The 27,066-nt window shown below is 41.5% G+C and overlaps 1 protein-coding gene across 1 annotated transcript in view; it reads right to left on the bottom strand.

The window, feature by feature from the left end:
* The window catches only part of KCNH5 (potassium voltage-gated channel subfamily H member 5), a 355,340-nt gene that overhangs the window by 199,992 nt on the left and 128,282 nt on the right, over positions 1-27,066 (bottom strand). The window contains exon 7 of the mRNA XM_040411687.1: positions 26,071-26,500. Within this exon, the coding sequence (XP_040267621.1) occupies positions 26,071-26,500 (430 nt within the window). The remainder of the gene's footprint in view (positions 1-26,070; positions 26,501-27,066) is intronic.

The raw sequence follows: 27,066 nt of genomic DNA, 5'->3' as shown, positions 1-27,066 counted from the left end.
TTATGTATATTTTGTACCCTACACTTTTCCTTCTGAACTGTTCTAGTCTTCACAGAAAGGACATACATCCGTCCAAGGGAACTATTGTAGATAGTGGTGAATACTTCTAAAATTCACTGAAAACCACTAATTTAAAACATAACCTTTAATTGATTATTTAATACCAATTCACCCAAATCGATATACAATAAAGAAGAAATAAAAAAAAATAATAAAGCAAGATTTATATTTTGATCTCATAAGGTTGTAGGTGGGTATAGTAGACATACCGTTTGTAGCTATTCCGTTTGTAGGCAAGGCGGGAGAGATAGGGACATCAATAGGGATACTGTCCCACACCCTATACTATTGGTATGTCTACTATACCCACCTAAAACCATATGAGATCGGAATACAAATCTTGCTTTATTTTTTTCTTCTTTATTGTATATCTATTTGGTTGAATTGGTATTAAATAATCAATTAAAGGTTATGTTTTAAATTAGTGGTTTTCAGTGAATTTGAGCTGTTCTAGTCCCTCCTTGCATTTCTCCCCCAGTCCCATTACCTTGCCCCCCATTACCTATCTGCACTATCTTCCCATCCTATAATGTAATTACCCTCCCCAGTCATAGTCCGATAGAGCCTGTAGCCAACAGAGAAGTCGGCCCAGTTCTCCAGGAAACCAAACCCCTCCTTAGTACACCAGTTCTTGAGCCACTTGTTAACCTCCCTAATGTCCCGCTGCCTTTCTTGTGTGGCTCGTGGTACCGGTAGTATTTTGGAAAATACTACCTTTTGAGGTCCTTGCCCTAAGCTTTGGACCTAAATCCCTAAAATAATTTTTAAGGACGATCCACCTAGCTCTAACCTTGTCATTAGTTTCGATATGGACCATGACCGCTGGATCTTCTCCAGCCCCTCCCAGTAATCTGTCAACCAGACATTGTCCAATATGTGATTTATTTATTTATTTTTATGCCAACATTGCCCCACAATCCTGGTATAAAATTCTGTCTCCAAATAAGTCCTCCAATAGTTGGTATAATGTTATACAAAAGTGTCTATACATGTGCCACTATGTTAGAGTTGGTGCACGTCTAAACGTCCTATCTAAGTTTATGCCATCTATAAGATTAATAGATCTGCCCCTTTATGATTTATTTTTGTTTTCTACAGCCATGCTGTGAGAGGGGGAGAGGAAGCATCAGTCAGAGCATGCAGCACAACTCTCCATCTTCGCTCTAGGGCTCACTCACTAAGCACAGATTAGAGAGAAAATGACCCATCTTTTCCTTTTTAAATTCATCATATGGGCATATTTAAGCGTATAGAATGTATGCTCCGGTGCATAATCAGCTGCTCATAAAACAAAGGTTTTGTGGTAAATGCATTTACCTTGTTTATTCCATTGATGCATAGTTCAAAAAGCAATTACTTCTGCCTTCAAATCATTTGTTTGGAAATGCAAAAAAAAAATACGCTATACTGAACTCAAAAGTCAAATTCCATAAAAAGGCAGGGCAGGCAATGATGTTGGCTGCAGTGGTGTCTATTTAGCACTAAACCGGTGAAACATGCTTTTTTTTCAGGCTGGATTTTCACTCACTGAACTGTAAAACAGGATGGAGAAAGCCTATATTTAATGTGACACATTTGCCTACCCATTGAGTATAAAGAACAAATGTTTTACATCATTTTCCCCTGTTATAAAACAGCATATTTTGTTATTTTAAAAGTCAGCATTTCCCACACAAAGCTTAAAAATGATTGTTGGATTTCTCTCTTATATACAGTATATCAAAATGAGTTTCTGTCTAGACATCTGTCTGTTCTTCATGCGCGACCAAACGACTGGACCGATCTTTACCAAATTTGGCACACAGATACAGCAGGTGTCCGGGAAGGTTTTAGAGCGGGTCTCAGCTCTCTAGGCCGTACCGTTTATGAGATATTCCCAAAAAATGAACTGCATTATCCAATACAAGCCTGCAACTGTTTCTCTTCGTATGACATGCCAACTGCCATACACAAGGTCACATGTCCCTTATCAGCAAATAGAAGCTCGCAGGTCCTACTCCAGGTCTCCATAACAACTGATCACGGGTTTTAGCAGTTCGCAGGTCCTTAAATATTCAGTCATATGATGTGTATCAGCCAATATAAATTCACATTTAATTTACCAGGTTTTCACACAGGATAGGATTAGATACACAGCTGAGCAGACAGTATCACACAGGATAGGATTATATACACAGCTGAGCAGACAGTATCACACAGAATAGGATTAGATACACAGCTCAGCAGACAGTATCACACAGGATAGGATTAGATACACAGCTCAGCAGACAGTATCGCACAGGATATGATTAGATACATAGCTAAGCGTACAGTATCACACAGGATAGGATTAGATACATAGCTCAGCAGACAGTATCACACAGGATAGGATTAGATACACAGCTCAGCAGACAGTATCACACAGGATAGGATTAGATACATAGCTCAGCAGATAGTATCACATAGGATAGGATTATATACGCAACTGAGCAGACAGTATCACACAGGATAGGATTAGATACACAGCTCAGCAGACAGTATCACACAGGATAGGATTAGATACACAGCTCAGCAGACTGTATCACACAGGATAGGATTAGATACATAGCTCAGCAGACAGTATCACATAGGATAGGATTATATACACAACTGAGCAGACAGTATCACACAGGATAGGATTAGATACACAGCTCAGCAGACAGTATCACACAGGATAGGATTTGATACACAGCTCAGTAGACAGTATCACACAGGATAGGATTAGATACACAGCTCAGCAGACAGTATCACACAGGATAGGATTAGATATACCGCTCAGCAGGCTGTATCACACAGGATAGGATTAGATACACAGCTCAGCAGACAGTATCACACAGGATAGGATTTGATACACAGCTCAGTAGACAGTATCACACAGGATAGGATTAGATACACAGCTCAGCAGACAGTATCACACAGGATAGGATTAGATACACAGCTCAGCAGACAGTATCACACAGGATAGGATTAGATACACAGCTCAGCAGACAGTATCACACAGGATAGGATTAGATACACAGCTCAGCAGACAGTATCACACAGGATAGGATTAGATACACAGCTCAGCAGACAGTATCACACAGGATAGGATTTGATACACAGCTCAGTAGACAGTATCACACAGGATAGGATTAGATACACAGCTCAGCAGACAGTATCACACAGGATAGGATTATATACACAGCTCAGCAGACAGTATCACACAAGATAGGATTAGATACACAGCTCAGCAGACAGTATCACACAGGATAGGATTTGATACACAGCTCAGTAGACAGTATCACACAGGATAGGATTAGATACACAGCTCAGCAGACAGTATCACACAGGATAGGATTAGATACATAGCTCAGCGGACAGTATCACACAGGATATGATTAGATACACAGCTCAGCAGACAGTATCACACAGGATAGGATTAGATTCACAGCTCAGCAGACAGTATCACACAGGATAGGATTTGATACACAGCTCAGTAGACAGTATCACACAGGATAGGATTAGATACACAGCTCAGTAGACAGTATCACACAGGATAGGATTAGATACATAGCTCAGCGGACAGTATCACACAGGATATGATTAGATACACAGCTCAGCAGACCATATCACACAGGATAGGATTAGATACACAGCTCAGCAGACAGTGGGGTGGGGTACTGTAGAGGTCACTGTTATGGGGGATACTGTCAATATCTTTTAACTACACACAGAAATATTAATTGAAATAGATTAAATATACCCGTGTGAAGCCAGGTCCTTCTGCTAGTCATAATATAAAGACGAGTTCAGTATTGTATTCTTCTTTTAAAGATGACTAAAATATATATGATTTTTATTATGAAGCTTTTTAGTTACGCTTTGTTTTTGCATTCTTTAAGGTCAACACTGAATGATAATATTTGGGACTGTCACTCCCTTGTCAATGCACCCAGTCCACCTTACTTACAGTTTGCTAAGTCAGTGGATCATACATATAGATAATGGTTGGGATCACTCTCTTCTAACCCTCAGGTATCCCTACAAAACCCTTGCCTACAGGCAGATCACCCTTACCGACAGGAACCCTATGGTGACCTTGTGATAAATGCCAATTCCAACCACGTTCCAACGCGTTTCCCCAACAATTAGTTGGCTCATCAAAGGACCATATGAAGATGGACTGATACACCATAGATGTTAGCACCTCAGTTGTAGGGAGCATGTAATAACTGTATCGCACTACCCTTTATACCCCATCAATATATAGTATACCCATAGTAATTCCTACTTCCGGTTGTGCACACTAGGTTTAAACATAGGCAAGCTCCAGAGTTTAGTGAGACTCTACTAGATACAGCCAAGACAAGCCCCCCTACTTCCTGTTAAGAGCAGGGAGCACTGCTTTTCAAGATGGAACACAGCGCCTAAACATTCAACCAGATAGTGGCTTGTGTAGGCTCATACAGGTGCTTTTACGCTTCCTATTGGATACAGAGTGGAACGCAGCTACCGTTAATTGGTGAAGCTTGTCTTTATCATTAATAAGGGGAGTATGATATAAAAAATAAAAAATAAATAGTTGCAATTTGTTTTCAATGGGGAAAAATTTGGGAGAAAATTGGTCATACTCAAACAATTATTGATATTGGTTACCCAAATCTCCCAGGGATATAACTGAACTTATGACCAACTTTGGTCTGATATTAGCAGGTAAACAATTTATAATACAGACCCTATGAAAGAAACTAAAGAGGGAACTATAGAAAGCAACTATAATATAACTAAACATCAGTCTGTGTAGGCATCATGATGCAATTGGCCTGCTTTTATCTGAAATATTTCTATATGTTAAATCATTAGATGTTGATTAGTTTTAATCCTATTTCCTTAAAAGTCAAGTTTTATCAGAGGAGTCTCTACCTTCTTTGATACAACAAAGAGTAGGCTTAAAATTATGAAAGTAGCTAACTGTGTACAAGATGCATCAAATCTATCTCACCGCGATACATCTGGTGCATCTTATGACTACCTGGACTAAGTTTACACTGTGTGTCAGACAGCATTTGCAACTGCGGGCCATAATACTAAGAAAAGATGCTTCAGAATTGCCATTCCATTGGGTAGTAATAGCTAAAACATCTCTATGAATGTCCAGAAAGCTCCTCATTCACCAAAAATACATCTAGTGTAAAACAGTAAATAGAAGACAGGAGGGAGCGGGATCAAGTTACTGTTTCTATGTATGAACCTGTATATGAGAATTTGATGCTGTGAGAGGGGGGAGGGAGCTTCAGTCAGAGCACACAGCAGAGCTTTCCAGCCTCATTCCAGGAAGAGCTCACACACTTATATTACAGAAAATATTAACCTTTACAAAATGATGAAGATTGGAAAAGACTTAAAATATCCAGTTGATATACACCATTTTTGGCAACATCTAATAATACAAATCTACTATGTCGAAAGTGTTTTTTTTCGTAACTTTGCTAATTCAATGTCAAAGACTTATCTATATATATGGACAAAGAAGAAGTACTTATCCAAAGTTACATCTATATCTGTCTATATTTACTAAGGATCTATTAACCACCTCCGGACCGCCTAACGCAGGATCGCGTTCCGGAGGTGGCAGCCCTGCGCAGAGTCACGCATATATGCGTCATCTCGCGAGACGCGAGATTTCCTGTGAACGCGCGCACACAGGCGCGCGCGCTCACAGGAACGGAAGGTAAGAGAGTTGATCTCCAGCCTGCCAGCGGCGATTGTTCGCTGGCAGGCTGGAAATGTGTTTTTTTTAACCCCTAACAGGTATATTAGACGCTGTTTTGATAACAGCGTCTAATATACCTGCTACCTGGTCCTCTGGTGGTCCCCTTTGTTTGGATCGACCACCAGAGGACACAGGTAGCTCAGTAAAGTCCCACCAAGCACCACTACACTACACTACACCCCCCCCCGTCACTTATTAACCCCTTATTAGCCCCTGATCACCCCATATAGACTCACTGATCACCCCCCTGTCATTGATTACCCCCCTGTCATTGATCAACCCCCTGTAAAGCTCCATTCAGACGTCCGCATGATTTTTACGGATCCACTGATAGATGGATCGGATCCGCAAAACGCATCCGGACGTCTGAATGAAGCCTTACAGGGGCGTGATCAATGACTGTGGTTATCACCCCATATAGACTCCCTGATCACCCCCCTGTCATTGATTACACCCCTGTCATTGATTACCCCCCTGTAAAGCTCCATTCAGATGTCCGCATGATTTTTACGGATGCACTGATAGATGGATCCGATCCGCAAAACGCATCCGGACGTCTGAATGAAGCCTTACAGGGGCATGATCAATGACTGTGGTGATCACCCCATATAGACTCCCTGATCACCCCCCTGTAAAGCTCCATTCAGATGTCCGCATGATTTTTACGGATGCACTGATAGATGGATCCGATCCGCAAAACGCATCCGGACGTCTGAATGAAGCCTTACAGGGGCATGATCAATGACTGTGGTGATCACCCCATATAGACTCCCTGATCACCCCCCTGTCATTGATTACACCCCTGTCATTGATCAATCCCCTGTAAAGCTCCATTCAGATGTCCGCATGATTTTTACGGATGCACTGATAGATGGATCGGATCCGCAAAACGCATCCGGACGTCTGAATGAAGCCTTACAGGGGCGTGATCAATGACTGTGGTGATCACCCCATATAGACTCCCTGATCACCCCCCTGTCATTGATTACCCCCCTGTAAAGCTCCATTCAGACGTCCGCATGATTTTTATGGATCCACTGATAGATGGATCGGATCCGCAAAACGCATCCGGACGTCTGAATGAAGCCTTACAGGGGCATGATCAATGACTGTGGTGATCACCCCATATAGACTCCCTGATCACCCCCCTGTCATTGATCAACCCCCTGTAAAGCTCCATTCAGATGTCCGCATGATTTTTACGGATGCACTGATAGATGGATCGGATCCGCAAAACGCATACGGACGTCTGAATGAAGCCTTACACGGGCGTGATCAATGACTGTGGTTATCACCCCATATAGACTCCCTGATCACCCCCCTGTCATTGATCAACCCCCTGTCATTGATCACCCCCCTGTCATTGATCACCCCCCCTGTCATTGATCACCCCCCCTGTCATTGATCACCCCCCCTGTCATTGATCACCCCCCCTGTCATTGATCACCCCCCCCTGTCATTGATCACCCCTCTGTAAGGCTCCATTCAGACATTTTTTTGGCCCAAGTTAGCGGAATTTTTTTTTTCTTTTCTTACAAAGTCTCATATTCCACTAACTTGTGTCAAAAAATAAAATCTCACATGAACTCACCATACCCCTCACGGAATCCAAATGCGTAAAATTTTTTAGACATTTATATTCCAGACTTCTTCTCACGCTTTAGGGCCCCTAGAATGCCAGGGCAGTATAAATACCCCACATGTGACCCCATTTCGGAAAGAAGACACCCCCAGGTATTCCGTGAGGGGCATATTGAGTCCATGAAAGATTGAAATTTTTGTCCCAAGTTAGCGGAACGGGAGACTTTGTGAGAAAAAAATTTAAAATATCAATTTCCGCTAACTTGTGCCAAAATTTTTTTTTTTCTATGAACTCGCCATGCCCCTCATTGAATACCTTGGGGTGTCTTCTTTCCAAAATGGGGTCACATGTGGGGTATTTATACTGCCCTGGCATTCTAGGGGCCCCAAAGCGTGAGAAGAAGTCTGGTATCCAAATGTCTAAAAATGCCCTCCTAAAAGGAATTTGGGCACCTTTGCGCATCTAGGCTGCAAAAAAGTGTCACACATCTGGTATCGCCGTACTCAGGAGAAGTTGGGGAATGTGTTTTGGGGTGTCATTTTACATATACCCATGCTGGGTGAGAGAAATATCTTTGTCAAATGCCAACTTTGTATAAAAAAAATGGGAAAAGTTGTCTTTTGCCAAGATATTTCTCTCACCCAGCAAGGGTATATGTAAAATGACACCCCAAAACACATTCCCCAACTTCTCCTGAATACGGCGATACCACATGTGTGACACTTTTTTGCAGCCTAGGTGGGCAAAGGGGCCCATATTCCAAAGAGCACCTTTAGGATTTCACAGGTCATTTACCTACTTACCACACATTAGGGCCCCTGGAAAATGCCAGGGCAGTATAACTACCCCACAAGTGACCCCATTTTGGAAAGAAGACACCCCAAGGTATTCCGTGAGGGGCATGGCGAGTTCCTAGAATTTTTTATTTTTTGTCACAAGTTAGTGGAAAATGCTGATTTATTTATTTATTTTTTTTTTTCATACAAAGTCTCATATTCCACTAACTTGTGACAAAAAATAAAAACTTCCATGAACTCACTATGCCCATCAGCGAATACCTTGGGGTGTCTTCTTTCCAAAATGGGGTCACTTGTGGGGTAGTTATACTGCCCTGGCATTCTAGGGGCCCAAATGTGTGGTAAGGAGTTTGAAATCAAATTCTGTAAAAAATGACCTGTGAAATCCGAAAGGTGCTCTTTGGAATATGGGCCCCTTTGCCCACCTAGGCTGCAAAAAAGTGTCACACATCTGGTATCTCCGTACTCAGGAGAAGGTGGGGAATGTGTTTTGGGGTGTCATTTTACATATACCCCTGCTGGGTGAGAGAAATATCTTGGCAAAAGACAACTTTTCCCATTTTTTTATACAAAGTTGGCATTTGACCAAGATATTTATCTCACCCAGCATGGGTATATGTAAAAAGACACCCCAAAACACATTCCTCAACTTCTCCTGAGTACGGGGATACCAGATGTGTGACACATTTTTGCAGCCTAGGTGGGCAAAGGGGCCCATATTCCAAAGAGCACCTTTCGGATTTCACAGGTCATTTTTTACAGAATTTGATTTCAAACTCCTTACCACACATTTGGGCCCCTAGAATGCCAGGGCAGTATAACTACCCCACAAGTGACCCCATTTTGGAAAGAAGAGACCCCAAGGTATTCGCTGATGGGCATAGTGAGTTCATGGAAGTTTTTATTTTTTGTCACAAATTAGTGGAATATGAGACTTTGTATGAAAAAAAAATCAAAAAAAAAAATCATCATTTTCCACTAACTTGTGACAAAAAATAAAAAATTCTAGGAACTTGCCATGCCCCTCACGAAATACCTTGGGGTGTCTTCTTTCCAAAATGGGGTCACTTGTGGGGTAGTTATACTGCCCTGGCATTCTAGGGTCCCAAATGTGTGGTAAGGAGTTTGAAATCAAATTCTGTAAAAAATGACCTGTGAAATCCGAAAGGTACTCTTTGGAATATGGGCCCCTTTGCCCACCTAGGCTGCAAAAAAGTGTCACACATCTGGTATCTCCGTACTCAGGAGAAGGTGGGGAATGTGTTTTGGGGTGTCATTTTACATATACCCCTGCTGGGTGAGAGAAATATCTTGGCAAAAGACAACTTTTCCCATTTTTTTATACAAAGTTGGCATTTGACCAAGATATTTATCTCACCCAGCATGGGTATATGTAAAAAGACACCCCAAAACACATTCCTCAACTTCTCCTGAGTACGGGGATACCAGATGTGTGACACATTTTTGCAGCCTAGGTGGGCAAAGGGGCCCATATTCCAAAGAGCACCTTTCGGATTTCACAGGTCATTTTTTACAGAATTTGATTTCAAACTCCTTACCACACATTTGGGCCCCTAGAATGCCAGGGCAGTATAACTACCCCACAAGTGACCCCATTTTGGAAAGAAGAGACCCCAAGGTATTCGCTGATGGGCATAGTGAGTTCATGGAAGTTTTTATTTTTTGTCACAAATTAGTGGAATATGAGACTTTGTATGAAAAAAAAATCAAAAAAAAAAATCATCATTTTCCACTAACTTGTGACAAAAAATAAAAAATTCTAGGAACTTGCCATGCCCCTCACGAAATACCTTGGGGTGTCTTCTTTCCAAAATGGGGTCACTTGTGGGGTAGTTATACTGCCCTGGCATTCTAGGGTCCCAAATGTGTGGTAAGGAGTTTGAAATCAAATTCTGTAAAAAATGACCTGTGAAATCCGAAAGGTACTCTTTGGAATATGGGCCCCTTTGCCCACCTAGGCTGCAAAAAAGTGTCACACATCTGGTATTGCCGTACTCAGGAGAAGGTGGGGAATGTGTTTTGGGGTGTCTTTTTACATATACCCATGCTGGGTAAGAGAAATATCTTGGCAAAAGACAACTTTTCCCATTTTTTTATACAAAGTTGGCATTTGACCAAGATATTTATCTCACCCAGCATGGGTATATGTAAAAAGACACCCCAAAACACATTCCTCAACTTCTCCTGAATACAGAGATACCAGATGTGTGACACTTTTTTGCAGCCTAGGTGGGCAAAGGGGCCCATATTCCAAAGAGCACCTTTCGGATTTCACTCGTCATTTTTTACAGAATTTGATTTCAAACTCCTTACCACACATTTGGGCCCCTAGAATGCCAGGGCAGTATAACTACCCCACAAGTGACCCCATTTTGGAAAGAAGAGACCCCAAGGTATTTTGTGATGGGCATAGTGAGTTCATAGAAGTTTTTATTTTTTGTCACAAGTTAGTGGAATATGAGACTTTGTAAGAAAAAAAAAAAAAAAAAAAATCATCATTTTCCGCTAACTTGTGACAAAAAATAAAAAGTTCTATGAACTCACTATGCCCATCAGCGAATACCTTAGGGTGTGTACTTTCCGAAATGGGGTCATTTGTGGGGTGTTTGTACTGTCTGGGCACTGTAGAACCTCAGGAAACATGACAGGTGCTCAGAAAGTCAGAGCTGCTTCAAAAAGCGGAAATTCACATTTTTGTACCATAGTTTGTAAACGCTATAACTTTTACCCAAACCATTTTTTTTTTACCCAAACATTTTTTTTTTATCAAAGACATGTAGAACAATAAATTTAGAGCAAAATTTCTATATGGATCTCGTTTTTTTTGCAAAATTTTACAACTGAAAGTGAAAAATGTCATTTTTTTGCAAAAAAATCGTTAAATTTCGATTAATAACAAAAAAAGTAAAAATGTCAGCAGCAATGAAATACCACCAAATGAAAGCTCTATTAGTGAGAATAAAAAGGAGGTAAAATTCATTTGGGTGGTAAGTTGCATGACCGAGCAATAAACTGTGAAAGTAGTGTAGGTCAGAAGTGTAAAAAGTGGCCTGGTCTTTCAGGGTGTTTAAGCACTGGGGGCTGAGGTGGTTAACTTAGTTCAGTGTATTTGATGCGGTTCTTCTTTTATTGCATCCTTCCGAGTTTACGGCATTACTCCCATGATTAACAATGTCTGGGAAGTCTATATCTGGACATCAAGGCATGTGAAAGCTGAAAATAAATACAAGATGATGCTGGTATTATGCGGAGCATCTTCGGGGAACGCTAGCAGGGAAATAGTCTTTAGCAATGACTGTGTCTGACAGACTAGCTCAAAATACTGATGAAGGAAATCAAAAATGTTTCCATTCTTATCTGGCAGATCTTATCAGTGCCAACATTTTCTTTATAAGAAAAAAATATTTATAGTGTATTTTCTATAAGGCCTTTCCTATGAGTTAATACGTTAAAGGGGATGTGCTACCCTTAAGTATTATTTTAATATAATTCAGCATAAAAATTTGGTTACTTTTCTTCATTATTTTCTGTTACAAAAATGCTCCAGTTGTGAGATATTCTCTTTACTCCATTGTAATGGCACCTCCTGGTGTATTATAATGTGCTCGTCCACCTACTGAGGTGGTTGCACATGCTCAGTTCCATCCTTCAACTGCCATGAGCCATAACTACTGTGACAGTTACAGGGAGAGAGCTGCAGCAGAAAGGACATGCCCTCTGGGCTGTAATAGGGAGAGAGCTGTAGCTAAAAGGACACATTTGAACCTGGACCCCAGTGCTGCAAGGCACCAGTTCTAACCACTGAGCAACCATGCTGCCCATAATAATTCTAAGGCTTCAGGCACACAACCATGTCCATACTGCAGTCCACAAAACAAGGATCTGCAAAATACAGACACCTTTTGTGTGCAATCCACATTTTTCTCACTCCGATTACTAGACTATTCCTAATGACTATTCCTGTCCACAATATGGACCAGAAAAGGACATGTTCTATAATTTGCGGAATAGACACACTGATGTGGACTAGACACAGATACAAAATATGGTCATGTGCATGAGTAATTTTTTTCTATTTTGCCTAGTAAAAGTCTAAAAGCTATAAAAAATAAATAGGTGTGGGACAAAGAGGAGTAAATCCCTATATAATTCTGCCTTCTGATTTGACAGTAGATTTACAAATAAGGTGCTATACTTTAAGATTGATAATCTTTTCAATTATTCTGAAATGTGTTCAATGTGCTGCCCATTGTCAATGCAACCCTTTTCTCCCACTCTTCACACACTGATAGCAACACCGCAGGAGAAATGCTAGCACAGGCTTCCAGTATCCGTAGTTTCAGGTGCTGCACATCTCGTATCATCTGAAGGCAATCGTCTATGCTGTGAAGATACGAGATGTGCAGCACCTGAAACTACGGATACTGGAAGCCTGTGCTAGCATTTCTCCTGCGGTGTTGCTATCAGTGTGTGAAGAGTGGGAGAAAAGGGTTGCATTGACAATCCAACACAATGGGCAGCACATTGAACACATTTTGTAAGTGGTCAGAAACTTGTAAATAACTCATGAAAGAATAAAGTTACGTTAAAACCAAGCACACCATTGTTTTTCTTGTGAAATTCCCAATTGATGTGTCAAATGACCCTCTTCCTATTGAAAAAACAAAAGTTGGATTCAAAATGGCCGACTTCAAAATGGCCGCCATGGTCACCACCCATCTTGAAAAGTTCCCCCCCTCACATATACTAATGTGCCACAAACAGGAAGTTAATATCACCAACCATTCCCATTTTATTAAGGTGTATCCATATAAATGGCCCACCCTGTATAATGAATCCTCTAAAACCCTGTGTAAGAATAATATTTTATATAGATTGATTGGCAGTAATTTGGCTAAGAGCAGAGTTGTTTTATTTGGTCATTTACATGATATTGGTTAATTCTTCGAGCTATCTCTGCGTTATACTGTGTTTTCAGAGGGATCAAAGCTTAATCGTGTTGAGCCTTTTGACGATGCCTGGTGACCTGCCAAAGAGTCTCCGCTCTTCATTTAAGGCATAAACTTAATTATTAAAGGAGTAAACTAGTTTCAGCAAATAAAGGTCTTTTGAAGTGCGGAGGCATTAGCAGCTCACGGTAAGGATTCAATGTGTTTCTGTGGGCTTCCGGGTCCATGCCTTCCCTCCGCATAAATAGGACATGTCCTTTTGCCGTATCTTGTGGATCGTGGACCCATTCAAGTCAAAGGGTTCAGACAGCCGGTGTCCGTGTTTTGCAGACCCATGGTTTGGGGTCTGCAACACGTGCACGGAGGCCCTATGGTTGTTTGAATGGGGCCTTATTTTTGGTCCTGAGTCACAAACTGAACACAGCTGCAGTCAAAATTCTAATGGTTGTCACAGGAAACAGTCAATAGTTTTGTTGTCAGACACACCCTTAACAGCTGAGTTCCTATATGCATTGCAAAAATTACCTTTATCCTAGCCATGCTTGCCATTTTTTTCATGGATAGCACGCTGACCCATTCATTTCTACGGGCCATGAATACATCCTTTTTTTGTGGATCTGTTCACCCAATCAATAAGTCTCAGAGCAGGTCCTGTCCCTGACCATATTCATGGATGAGAATAGCCCTTGCTATTGATAGGAGTAAGTAAAATACTGAACTTATCCATATTTTGCACATACTTTCTTTGTGGACTAAAATACGGACACAGTAGTTGTGCATGAGGCCTGCATCTACAGTATGTATATACACCCGTTTATACAGTAGGAGGACTCTATTAAAATGTTATGCTATTCAGTCCTATGATTATCTGTCTATACCCAAATAATCTCATATATGTACTATAATGACAATACATACTTGCTTGTAAGAACAGAGAAGCTTGTTGCTATAAGGCAATATACTAAAATGGGCATCAAACACTTAGAAATGACCGGAAAGCCTGTAACGTCGGTTAGTTTCAAGTAAGATGTACTTAATACAACTCAATCCCATAAAACCACGGACAGATGGCTGTTTAGCCTCTGAAGCAGATGGTTAATACAGAAGGTGGACTCGATTTGACATACAATGCATTCAGAATGTCCTCAGACCCTTTCACTTTTTTCATATTTTGTTATGTTGTGGCCTGGTGCCAAAATGTAAAAAAAAAAATCAAGTTTCCCCCCATCAATCTGCATTCAATATTTCATAATGAGAATTCAGACCTTTTGCTTTAACACTGGAAATTTAGCTCTGGTCCTCCCATTTCTGTTAACTTTGAGATGTTTTGACACCTTCATTGGAGTCCTCCTGTTGTAAATTCAGTTGATTGAACATGATTTAGAAAGACACAGCCCTGTCTATATAAGAGCTCACAGCAGACAATAAGCAAAAACCAAGCCAGGAGGAGGAAAGAACTGCCTGTAGAGCTCAGAGAAAGGATTAGGTGGAGGCAAAGATCTGGAAGAAGGGGACAAAGAAAATTCTGCTGTACTGAAAGTTCCCAAGAGCACAGTGGCCTCCATCATTTTTAAATGGAACAAGTGTGGAACAACCAGCACTCTTTCTAAAGCTGGCCACCCCACCAAACTAGGTAGTCAGGGGAAAAGGTGACTAAGAACCCAATGATCACCCTGACTGAGCTTCAAAGATCGTGTGTGCAGATGGGAGAAACTTCCAGAAGGTCAACCATCACTGCAGCACTCCACTAATCTGGATTTTATGGTTTATTCTGAGGTTTGAAGTCAAGGAGGCGATCCTATCAGTGATTTACAACTATCTCTGTATACACAGTCATAGAGAGAAGGCTGTCAATCAATAATAGGACCGCCTCCTTGACTTCAAAGCCAGAAATGAGCAGGAATTTTAATGAATAAAATACAAGTTTTACGGAATCTTTTCACACAGAACTATACATCAATCTGCTCAGCTCCTCCTGCTCTTTAGCATGCTGCCTGCAGATTATTCAGCATTTTCATGGTGACAGGTTCCCTTTAATGAAAACCTGATCCAGAGTGCTCTAGACATTAGACTTGTCTTACCACTAGGGCTGCAGCTATCGATTATTTTAGTAATCAAGTATTCTGCCGATTAATCCAACAATTATTCAATTACTCTACTAAGAAAAAGCTAATTAAAAGAACATTTTCTATAAAAACTCATCAGCTCCCCTGCCATCAGTTCCCCCACCAGTGCCATAAGTTCCTGCCTCAGTGTTACTAGCTCCCCCCAGTGCCATCAGTTCCCCCTACAATGCAATTGATTCCTCCAGCAGTGCCACCAGCTCCTCCAGTGCCACCAGTTCCCCTTCCAATGCCACCAGCTCCCCCATGTTATCAGTTGCTCCCCCTCCAATTCCACCAGCTCCTCTCCCAATGCACCAGCTGCCCCCACTGCCATCATTTCCCCCACTCCCCCTCCTAGCCATCAGTGCCCAGCCACAGTGCCAGTGAACTAAAATACGTACCTTACCTGTAGGGGCATTGACAACACTCCAGAGAACTTCCATCCTCTTCTTTACGCGCTGCGGGTGACCATGGAGCGTGAGTAATAGCAAGCTCTTCACTCACACTCCATGGTCACATGGCACAAATTAATCATCGGTGCAAAAAAAAAAATTGTGTCGCATTAATCAATTAATTCGAGTAATCGTTTCAGCCCTACTTACAACAAGACAATGACCTTGAGCTCTGCAATGACAACAAAGAAGCGGCTTAGAGACAACTCTGTGAATGTGTATGAGTGGCCAAGCCAGAGGCATGACTTGAACCCAAGTGAACATCTCTGGACATACCTGAAAATGGCTGTCCACTAACGTCCCCCATCCAGCCTGACAGAGTGGATCTGCATAGAAGAATAACTGAAAATCCCCAAATACAGGTGTGCAAACCTTCTGCCATCATACCCAAGAAGAGTGGAGGCTGTAATCACTGCCACAGGGGCTTCAACTAAGTCCTGAGTAAAGAGTCTGAATATTTACATCAATGCAAGATTTTAGTTTTTCCTTTTTAATAAATTAGCAAAGATTTCTAATATTCTGTTTGTACTTTTTCATTATGGGGTATTGAGAGCAGAATGATGAGGAAAACTTGAATTATTTTTTGTATTTTAGCACAAGGCCGCAACATTACAAAATGTGAAAAAGTGAAAGGATCTAAAGACTTTCCAAATGCATTATACCGTTTACTACATAGAGCTGTAGAAACTGGCTGCACACACCCTAAATGTCTGTAATGATGAACAGACTGTGCTTTAAAATTACTTAGCTCCTCATTTTGGTGTCTGCTAGGTTTCAGCATTTTAGTGATGAAGAAGCAAAATATAATGTCAGTATTTATAGTATTTTTATCTTCTTTTATCTTACTAGAATTATTTTTCCACATAAGGGTAGCAGCATTGGTCCCTCACAATTTGGCAAGCTCAGGCTCAGTGGATCATAGAAAGAAAGAAAGAAAGTATTAGGGACAGATACTATTTATTTCCTTTTTTAAATTCACTTCTGGTTTTGGCTTCCAAAACGGCATGAAGAAACCTGACTGATATGCTTTAAATGGGTTTTCCACAGGAACACATTTAAAAAAAATAGGGCAGACTGGGCTAAAAATAATAATAAAATAATGATTGCTAACCTGAGCGATGCTGCTTCAGTCCCGGCTGCTCTCTATTTCCTGATCACCCGGGCTCAACAAATAAGAAATGGCTTGAACCGCCTGCCGAGCCAATCACTGACTGCAGCAGTAACCAGCATCCCCCAGTGATTGGCTGAGGAGCCAAAGTTAGTTTCCTGTGTATTGAGCCTGAGGCCAGGAAGTAGAGAGCAGCAAGGACTGGAGCAGCAGTGAGGTGAGTAATTATTATTTTTTTAACTCATCATGCCCTTTTTTTTAAATAAAAATATTCCCCTGGAAAACACCTTCTGGGGGGTTGGGGGTTCCCAGCACACTGACCTTCATACCTGGTACAACTCAGTCCCATTCAACTGAATGGGCTAAGCTGCTCTATCTTTAATTAAGAGTTTTCACCATTCACAAAAGAGTTACCCACAAATTCAGCTCTGCTACTGTACCTCTGTGAGTACTCCTGCTAAAAATACAGTGAAGAGAGTCAGTACAGCCAAACGTCTATTTCTAAATACTGTCACTTGTCTTTAATGTCACTCCTGCTATATTTAGACTAGATCTTTTATTTAACAGCTCTTCTTCCCCAGGCTCATCTGAAAATTGTACACTTGGAATTTGGAGGCTTTCCGTTATATTTTTCAAAAAAAAGAAAAAAGAAAAATAGCTTTCACCCTACAGGGCCCTTTCTATTTGTTTGAGTGAAGGGTTCAGAAGTGCAGAATGTGACAAGATCAGCATTTTCAGCAGGGATCTTGGGACATATCTCCCATAACAGGCAACGCTGTCAGCGACATCTCTAGGTATGACTGACAATCTGTATAGCTTCTTTCAGGTTGAGAGGAATCAGTGACAAGAACATATTTATATACTTTAAAACTACAGCGGTTTGAATATAGCCACACGGTCAGGTTTCCAGATGCAGTTTTCGAAGCCAGGAGTGAATTCGAAAAACAGGAGAAGTCGTATCTGTCCTTTATACTTTGTCTCCTTTTACTATCCTAACTAACTGGGACAAAGTCCTCAAAAATAAAAATACAGCCAAAAAATGGGATATCTTTAAAAACATCCTAAAATCTCATTGTGAGAGGTACATACCGTATGGGAATAAAAGGTTAAGGAACAAAAAGAAACCAATGTGGATAAACAGAACTGTAAAGAAAGCAATAAATGACAAAAAGAAAGCATATAAAACACTAAAACAGGAGGGTAGCACGGAAGCACTGAAAAACTATAAGGAAAAAAACAGAACATGTAAAAAACAAATAAAAGCGGCCAAACTAGAGACCGAGAGATTAATTGCCAAAGAGAGTAAAACTAACCTTAAAATGTTCTTCAATTATATAAATGTTAAAAAGTATAAATCTGAAGGTGTCGGCCCTTTAAAGAGTAATGAGGGGGGAGTCGCAGAGAGCGACGAGGAGAAAGCAAAGCTGTTAAATATTTTTTTCTCCAATGTATTCACTGAGGAAAATAAACTGTCAGATGAAATGCTGAATGTTGAAATAAATTCGCCATTAAAAGTGTCCTGTCTGACCCAGGAAAAAGTACAACAGCGACTTAAAAAGATCAAAATAGACAAATCGCCAGGACCGGATGGCATACACCCCCGTATCCTAAGGGAATTAAGTAATGTCATAGCCAGACCCTTATTTCTGATATTTGCGGACTCTGTACTGACAGGGAATGTCCCACAGGATTGGCGCATGGCAAATGTGGTGCCAATATTCAAAAAGGGTCCAAAAACAGAGCCTGGAAACTATAGGCCTGTAAGTTTAACATCTGTTGTGGGTAAACTGTTTGAAGGTTTTCTGAGAGATGCTATGTTAGAGCATCTTAACGGAAATAAGCAAATAACGCCATATCAGCATGGCTTCGTGAGGGATCGGTCATGTCAAACTAATTAAATCAGTTTCTATGAGGAGGTAAGTTCTAGACTTGACAGCGTCGAATCAATGGATGTCGTGTATCTGGACTTCTCCAAAGCATTTGACACTGTACCGCATAAAAGGTTAGTATATAAAATGAGAATGCTCGGACTCGGAGAAAACGTCTGTAAGTGGGTAAGTAACTGGCTCAATGATAGAAAACAGAGGGTGGTTATTAACGGTACATACTCAGATTGGGTCACTGTCACTAGTGGAGTACCTCAGGGGTCAGTATTGGGCCCTATTCTCTTCAATATATTTATTAATGATCTTGTAGAAGGCTTGCATAGTAAAATATCAATTTTCGCAGATGACACTAAACTGTGTAAAGTAATTAACACTGAAGAGGACAGTATACTACTACAGAGGGATCTGGATAGATTGGAGGCTTGGGCAGATAAGTGGCAGATGAGGTTTAACACTGACAAATGTAAAGTTATGCACATGGAAGGAATAATGCAAGTCACCCATACATACTAAATGGTAAAACACTCGGTAACACTGACATGGAAAAGGATCTAGGAATTTTAATAAACAGCAAACTAAGCTGCAAAAAAACAGTGTCAGGCAGCTGCTGCCAAGGCCAATAAGATAATGGGTTGCATCAAAAGGGGCATAGATGCCCGTGATGAGAACATATTCCTACTACTTTACAAATCACTGGTCAGACCACACATGGAGTACTGTGTACAGTTCTGGGCTCCTGTGAACAAGGCAGACATAGCAGAACTGGAGAGGGTCCAGAGGAGGGCAATTAAAGTAATACCTGGAATGGGGCAACTACAGTACCCTGAAAGATTATCAAAATTAGGGTTATTCACGTTAGAAAAAAGACGACTGAGGGGAGATCTAATTACTATGTATAAATATATCAGGGGGCAGTACAGAGATCTATCCCATCATCTATTTATCCCCAGGACTGTGACTGTGACGAGGGGACATCCTCTGCGTCTGGAGGAAAGAAGGTTTGTACACAAACATAGAAAAGGGTTCTTTACGGTAAGAGCAGTGAGACTATGGAGCTCTCTGCCTGAGGAGGTGGTGATGGTGAGTACAATAAAGGAACTCAAGAGGGGCCTGGATGTATTTCTGGAGTGTAATAATATTACAGGCTATAGCTACTAGAGAGGGGTCGTTGATCCAGGGAGTTATTCTGATTGCCTGATTGGAGTCGGGAAGGAATTTTTTATTCCCCTAAAGTGAGGAAAATTGGCTTCTACCTCACAGGGTTTTTTTGCCTTCCTCTGGATCAACTTGCAGGATGACAGGCCGAACTGGATGGACAAATGTCTTTTTTCGGCCTTATGTACTATGTTACTATGTTACTACTATCCACTCCTGATTCTGGCTTCCAAACTGCATTAGGAAACCTGATCGTTAGAGATGTCCCGAATAGTTCGCCGGCGAATAGTTCCCGGCGAACATAGCTTGTTCGCGTTCGCCGCGGCGGGCGAACATATGCAATGTTCGGTCCACCCCCTATTCATCATCATTGTGTAAACTTTGACCCTGTACCTCACAGTCAGCAGACATATTCCAGCCAATCAGCAGCAGACCCTCCCTCCCAGACCCTCCCACCTCCTGGACAGCATCCATTTTAGATTCATTCGGAAGCTGCATTCTTAGTGAGAGGAGGGACAGTGCTGCTGCTGCTGATTTAATAGGGAAAGCGTTAGCTAGGGCAGTGTTCTGTGTCCACAGACTCATCTGCTGTAAGGACAGCGTCCTGACAGCACCCCAAAAAGCCCTTTTTAGGCATTGGAGTGGTGAGATAATTTTGCACAACCTCTTGTAATTATTATACTGCATATTTATTAAAGTGATTGCTCCTAAACCTTTTCGTAAATAGGAGCCATTTTTGTGAGCATTTAGCTTTAGACCTATTTAGGAATCAAATTCAAAGCAAATAAAAATCCAATATGCCTCGCAAGCCTAGGGGGTGCAGTTTAGCGGGAAAAAGGCATGGCTCATTAGGTAGGGGATGCAAAGCCCAAGATGTAACAATTTGCAATGAAATTACACCAAAACTTTGGCACAACATACTGCATCTATGCAAATCAGTCTGTACCCATTGCTGTACACACTAAACGATAGGGTATTTTTTTATATAAACTGCCATAAATTGTTTTATTTTATTTTATTTTATATGTATTAGAGCAATATTGCTTGCAAATGCGTACATAGCCTTTAAAGTATCACTGTCATTACATTTATCACATAAATATACTGTCATACTTATGCACAGATTTGCTAAATAAGTAAATTGCTGCATAACATGGGAGCAGAATGACATACAGATGTAGCCAAGCTAAAATTGTGTTATCTTGTGACAAAAAGCCATTAAAATCCATTGAAAAAGTAAATTTTCTTGCCATTGTTTACTTAAAGCGTTAACCATCAAGTTAAGCTCGGCTGCATCTGTACTTAGGCTGCATTTGCTTTTTGCCCCACATTTAAATTATATGTGGGGGTGTAAAAATTTAGTATACTGCAGTTTTTCATCCGGTAGAAAACTCTATAAAAAATATTGTCTTTGACAATGGGACCCTATGGTGACGGATGCCACTGTCATGCCATGTATATAGGTTAAACATGAGACCTCAGTCTTATATAGCTATTTGTTTCAAGTAACCTGTCTACAGTTTGTTCCCTCTAGTGGAAGCTGTATGTATACATTTAAAGGGACACTACAGGAGTAGAAAGGTGTGGTTGCTTTCTTCTAAAAACAGCGCCACACCTGCCCATAGATTGTATCTGGTATTGCATCATAAATCCATTGAGGCACATAGAGCTGATCTCCAATACTGTACACAACCTTCGGACAGGGTCGCCGCTGTTTCTCTTACATGCTATTGTGTTTTGCTGAATGTTTGTCTCAGTCGGCAAAAAATTGCATTGTGCTTCAGCCTTGGAAACACACAGTTTGGATTCATCACTTGACGCAGCATTTTCAGTCCCATCCGCTTCAATCAAGGCAATCAAGATCAATTACACATAATAATAAATCATTTCAAAGTGTACGTTAAATGCAAGTAATTCAAATCATGCTGGAAAAATTACTCGGAGGATTTTCCACCGCTTCTTACATCAATAAAACATTAGTAGCACATTTCAACTGATTAAATCATTTATCATAATAACTGGATGGATCAGAGTTTAGCACATTAGCAAAAAAATCATTGCTAAGTAAATTAAGAGGAACAGAAACTTTTCAGATTTATGGAAGGTAATGTAACGACATTGAAAGTGTTCTGTGATTGGTCAGATTCTGATAGGAGCAATGTACGTGTTCTGTAACCAGTATATAGAATAGCTAAAACTCTAAGTTTGTCTAGCAGCGACAAACTGATCATTCTGGGGCTGTTTAGGCTACATATATTGATGACATATCCTATCGATATCAGATGGAAGGAGTTCAATCAGCTGTTTCCATCAGGCGCACCACCAAAGATTATACAGTGTACAGAGTGGAAGCAGAAGGCTCTATACACTGTGTAGTTTCCTGCTCAGGTGGACTGCAGCAAAGTTCTCATTCATTTTAATGGTAGATGAGCTTCAGTACCCTGCCACAACCACTACACAGTGTATGGAGCTGTCTCCAGTGTGATGTCGGACCATCACCGATCTGATATCGGTGACCTATCCTGAGAATAGGTTATCAATATTTGTAGTCTGGACAGTACCTTTAAGGCAGTGTGTAAGGACCTATGGCCAGATGTGACCCACTGCCCTAAAAAAAAAGACATAAGTGCTGTCTCCTTTGCAATTTATGAATCCAAATTAAGTGTATAATGACTACAGTGGTTGGTAAAGAGCCCATTGGTCTCAAGGCCAGCATCAGACTGGCCCACCAGAGAACTAGAGGATCCTCTGGTGGGTCCAGGTTCTGATACCATAGTTGACCCTAAAGGTCCAGGAGAAAATATCATTTGGAGCTGCCTTTGGAGAAGAGTGTATTTTTTTATTATCAAAACCTGTGAGACCTTATTGATGATACTGAGCCTGGGCCCTGAGACTAATTTCCTCTGGTGGGCCCAAGGTCTGACCCTGTTCAAGGCCTATAGATTCCTGTCCCCTACCCAATCCACCATGTATGGAAGTTGATATTCAAACAAAGTTGTATCAGCTGTAACTGATTAAATAATGTATATTAATATACTAGACATTAAGCCCATTACAATTACGGGCGCTAGAACATTAGTGCATAAACATTTGTAGGAACAGTCTATATTAAATGGCACTGGCACTGACTGGTGGCTGAGACTGCTGGCACTGACTGGTGGCTGAGACTGGTGGCTGAGGCTGGTGGCCGAGACTGTTGGCTGTGGCTGAGACTGCTGGCACTGTGACTGGTGGCTGCGACTGCTGACACTGACTGGTGGGTAAAACTGGTGGCTGACACGGCTGTCACTGACTGGTGCTACTGCGACTGAGACTGCTGACACTGACTGGTGGCTAACACAGCTGGCACTGTAACTGGTGGCTGTAGCTGGACGACTGGCACTGACTGCTGGTGCTGAGACTGCTGGTAGGTCAGACTGCTGACAGGGGCTCCTCTCTATATGGGTTATAGTGCTGTGACTGATGACTGACGAACAGAAATGGCACTGTGACTGACTAACTAAAATAGCGGCAGTCCGCTTGCCAGCTTGCAGGTGTGGGCGGTGCAGGCGCCGTCTGTGGACAGTGCCGACAAACTGAATGGTGTGTGGGCGGTACAGGCGGCTTCTTCAACGCCGTATGCTACTTGCCAGCGCGCCTGTGTGGGCGGTGTGTGGAGCGCTGTATCCGCGCATGCCCAGTGTAAAACTGTGTACTCACAGAGGCAGTGCACTAAATGGCATGTAGGCAGTGTAGGCGTGCCTTAGTACTGCACATTCGCGCGTCTCCTTCACGGCCGCTCATCAGGTCTGTACGGCGAAGTCGGCGCATGCGCAGTAGCTGTTTGTGTGCTACGCTGCTGGTAAGCCGAGAGAGGAGCGGGCGGTGGCGGGGGAGCTGTGGCCTGCCTATAGGGTCTCGAAGGTATCTATGGGCAGTTAGGCTGCTGACACCCTGCAGGGAAACTTGTGTGTAGCGCTGTGTCCGTGTGGAGTGCTGTGTCCTGATTGAACGCCCCGCCGTGCATGCCCAGTGCAAAACTGGGTCCACACACACAGATACAGCGCACTCACACAGGGATTTTTTATGTAGGATTCTCTCTGACTCTCCTGTCTCTGCTCCTTAGCTATGATCGTCATTGTATCATCTGCACCTCTGCCTCTATCTCTAACCTCTTCACTTCTGCTTCTTCTATCTCTGCTTACTGTCTACCTACTGTATCTCTGCTCCTTAAATTTCTTTGTGTTCTCTGCCTCCACTGTCTCTGTCCTTTTCCCATCTGCCTCTGCTATCTATCCTCTTCGCCTCTGCTGTCTCTGTCTTCTTCATCTCTGCCTCTGCTATCTCTGTCCTCTTTACCTCTGCCTCTGCTATCTCTGTCTTCTTCACCTCTGCCTCTGCTAACTCTGTCCTTTTGCTAGCTTGATGTGTGTGATCAGGTCCCAGATCTTCATGGACCTACGGAACACACTGAAGCTGGTAAGCGTCCCTCCTTGGCTCCTCCCACTGCGTCGTGTGCTGTTGTGTTTTCTCTTGATTTCAAACTTGTGTGTAGCGCTGTGTCCTGATTGGATGCCGCGCATGCGCATTTAACATCAGCACACACGCACGGACACAGCGCAGGCACACAGGGCTTTTATTATTATAGATAATAATAAAAATATCTTTCTGTAAATGATGACAGTGGTCCTTTAAATAAGGACACCTATAATAAACTCTAAACTCTGCACTTGCTTTTCTTAATATTTTATGGCCATCCTTTTATCTTAAAATATAACTGTCTCATGACATATTAAAGCCACTTACCAAGGATTTATCTAAGATCTTCACACTCATGCACAAGAGCTCAATATCAGGTTACAGTATGTCCAAGAGAAGACTCTAGTATCAGTGTCTGGATCACCTCCAATGCATATACCCCACAGTCTCAGATATATGCTTGAGGTGTTCCTCTGACACTGGATCCAAGCTCCACATTTGGTGAAGTTGCCCTAATACAAGCCCCTCTGGGTGGCTGCAATTTACTTTTATAATTCCTTGACCTCCTCAGATTTTTTTTTTCAATATAACTGCAGCTGCCCTCTTTTACCTAATTGTTAGAGTCAACCTGTCACCTAATGGAGGGTCTCTCCAGCCACACAATTTAAAGGAGACAATGGGTCAGCGCACCGCATACCCGTGCTTTTGGCGAATTAAATCTCTTTTACTTGACAATACACCTGAGCTTTCAAGGTAAAGACCAACACACAGCCAGTAAAATCTTTGTCTTTAGCGATAGCAGTACACATGGACAAACAAACTCTGCTTACGCATTTATCACCACCAGCAAAGCATCTCCAATAAAGATGAACAGCGGACAGGTGATTTCCAGACTTTGAAGGTTCAGAAACCACACCCAATACTTTCCAGAACTGTATTAAGTATGGAAGAACCCACAACCTTTGACCGTAACAGTTTATGGACTTCCCAGATATGAAAAACTGGCTGACATGCTCTGTTCAATAAAATAACATATCTCATATGTACCTTTCTAACTTAACAAGGTGTTTTGACCTTCTCAGCACTTTATATTTCATTTTTTTCTTTCACCATTCAACCCTCCTCATCTATGCTCCATGTCCCCTCCACGTCAAACTCTTTATATATTTGCTAAGTAGTTGTGACTTTTATCTACCATATGAAACTCTCACCAGTTAATTCAATATTTTCCCATCATGTTCATTCATTCTCAGCTTCTTGACTTGACGTTTTACCTGCAATACCGTGCCTTTCCGCATGGTGAGCTGTAGAACTACATAGCACTTTCATCTAGTAATGCTCTACATTTCCGTCTAGTACAGGAAAAAATTTCAGAAATTAAAATTTTCTGTTGTGCCAAACACAAAAGTGCATTGTAATGTCTCTCCTTAGTGTGTGATTAAATATAATATGAATGACATTGGCTAGTGTTAGCTATTATGTCACTATGAATGATGAGTCGATTGGACAACAGCGTAGTTTCTCCAAGTTCATGCAATATAAATGTAGTAATTTCATTCTTAATTGTCTTGAATTTCATAACACCTGTGCTGCTGGATATCTACACACACACTACTTACTAAATCCATGTAGTCAGACTCAAAGCCAGAAATAATGCTCATGGGTGGAAACTAAAAGAAAACATACATATCATACTTTATAATAAAAAGAGATAATAGTTTACTTACAGCCAACCATCATCATCGCAACAGAAAATATCTTCTCTCCATCAGTTGTTGGAGCAATGTTTCCAAATCCAATAGTTGTAAGGCTTGTCATGGTAAAGTAGAGAGATGATATGTACAATGAGTACTTACTGGGTCCACCTTCCCATTGCCCTGTGCCAGAGGCGTTATATCGATAAGGACTACCAATACTTATTCCCAGTTGGTAAAGCCAGCTTTCATTCTTGGTTGTGTTGTTGGCTTCGTCGATAACTTCATAGTCCCCGATACTATACCAAATACAGGCTAGCCAATGGGCAACAAGTCCAAATACGCAGACCAAGAGAACCAGCACTGCAGCACCATATTCCAAATAATGGTCCAATTTCCTGGCCACCCGGCCTAGTCTCAGGAGTCGTACCACCTTTAGAGAGCTGAAGAGGCTGCTGATGCCCTGGGAAATACATTAAAAAACATTAGTTAACCTCTAAGTATCTGCCCTGCATAGATACTGTAACTTAAAAGAGTTTTCCAAGATTTTTATTTTTTTTACTGATGACCTAACCTCAGTATAGGTCATCAGTATCTGATCGGTGGGGTTCCGACCCCTGCTGATCAGTTTTTTGAGAAGGCAGCGGCGCTCATGTGAGGAGTCGGACCCCACCTATTAGATACTGATGACCTATTCAGAGGATAGTAAAGTGGGATGGTGTGGCACTCTTGTCCTGATGAAATTGGTGCTGAGGTTGTAAGTTCCTAGCCCGCAGAAATGTCGTCATAGAAACTTCAGCACTCCAATGAGTATGGTGATATCAAGGTGTCTTTATTTTTAATTTTTCTTATGCAAGGCAACTTAAAAAGCGACAGTGTGACATTTCGGTCAAATTAGACCTTTTTCAAACACAAGTTGCCAGAGAAGGTTAGGGAAAAAGATGGAAGAAGTATTGAGCTGGATACACATGTCTACCAGCTCAATACTTCTTCCATATTTTTCCCTAACCTTCTCTGGCAACTTGTGTT

Source organism: Bufo bufo, chromosome 11 (assembly GCF_905171765.1).
Source record: "Bufo bufo chromosome 11, aBufBuf1.1, whole genome shotgun sequence".
NCBI classification, from domain to species: domain Eukaryota; kingdom Metazoa; phylum Chordata; class Amphibia; order Anura; family Bufonidae; genus Bufo; species Bufo bufo.
This window is presented reverse-complemented; position numbering and strand designations above follow the sequence as displayed.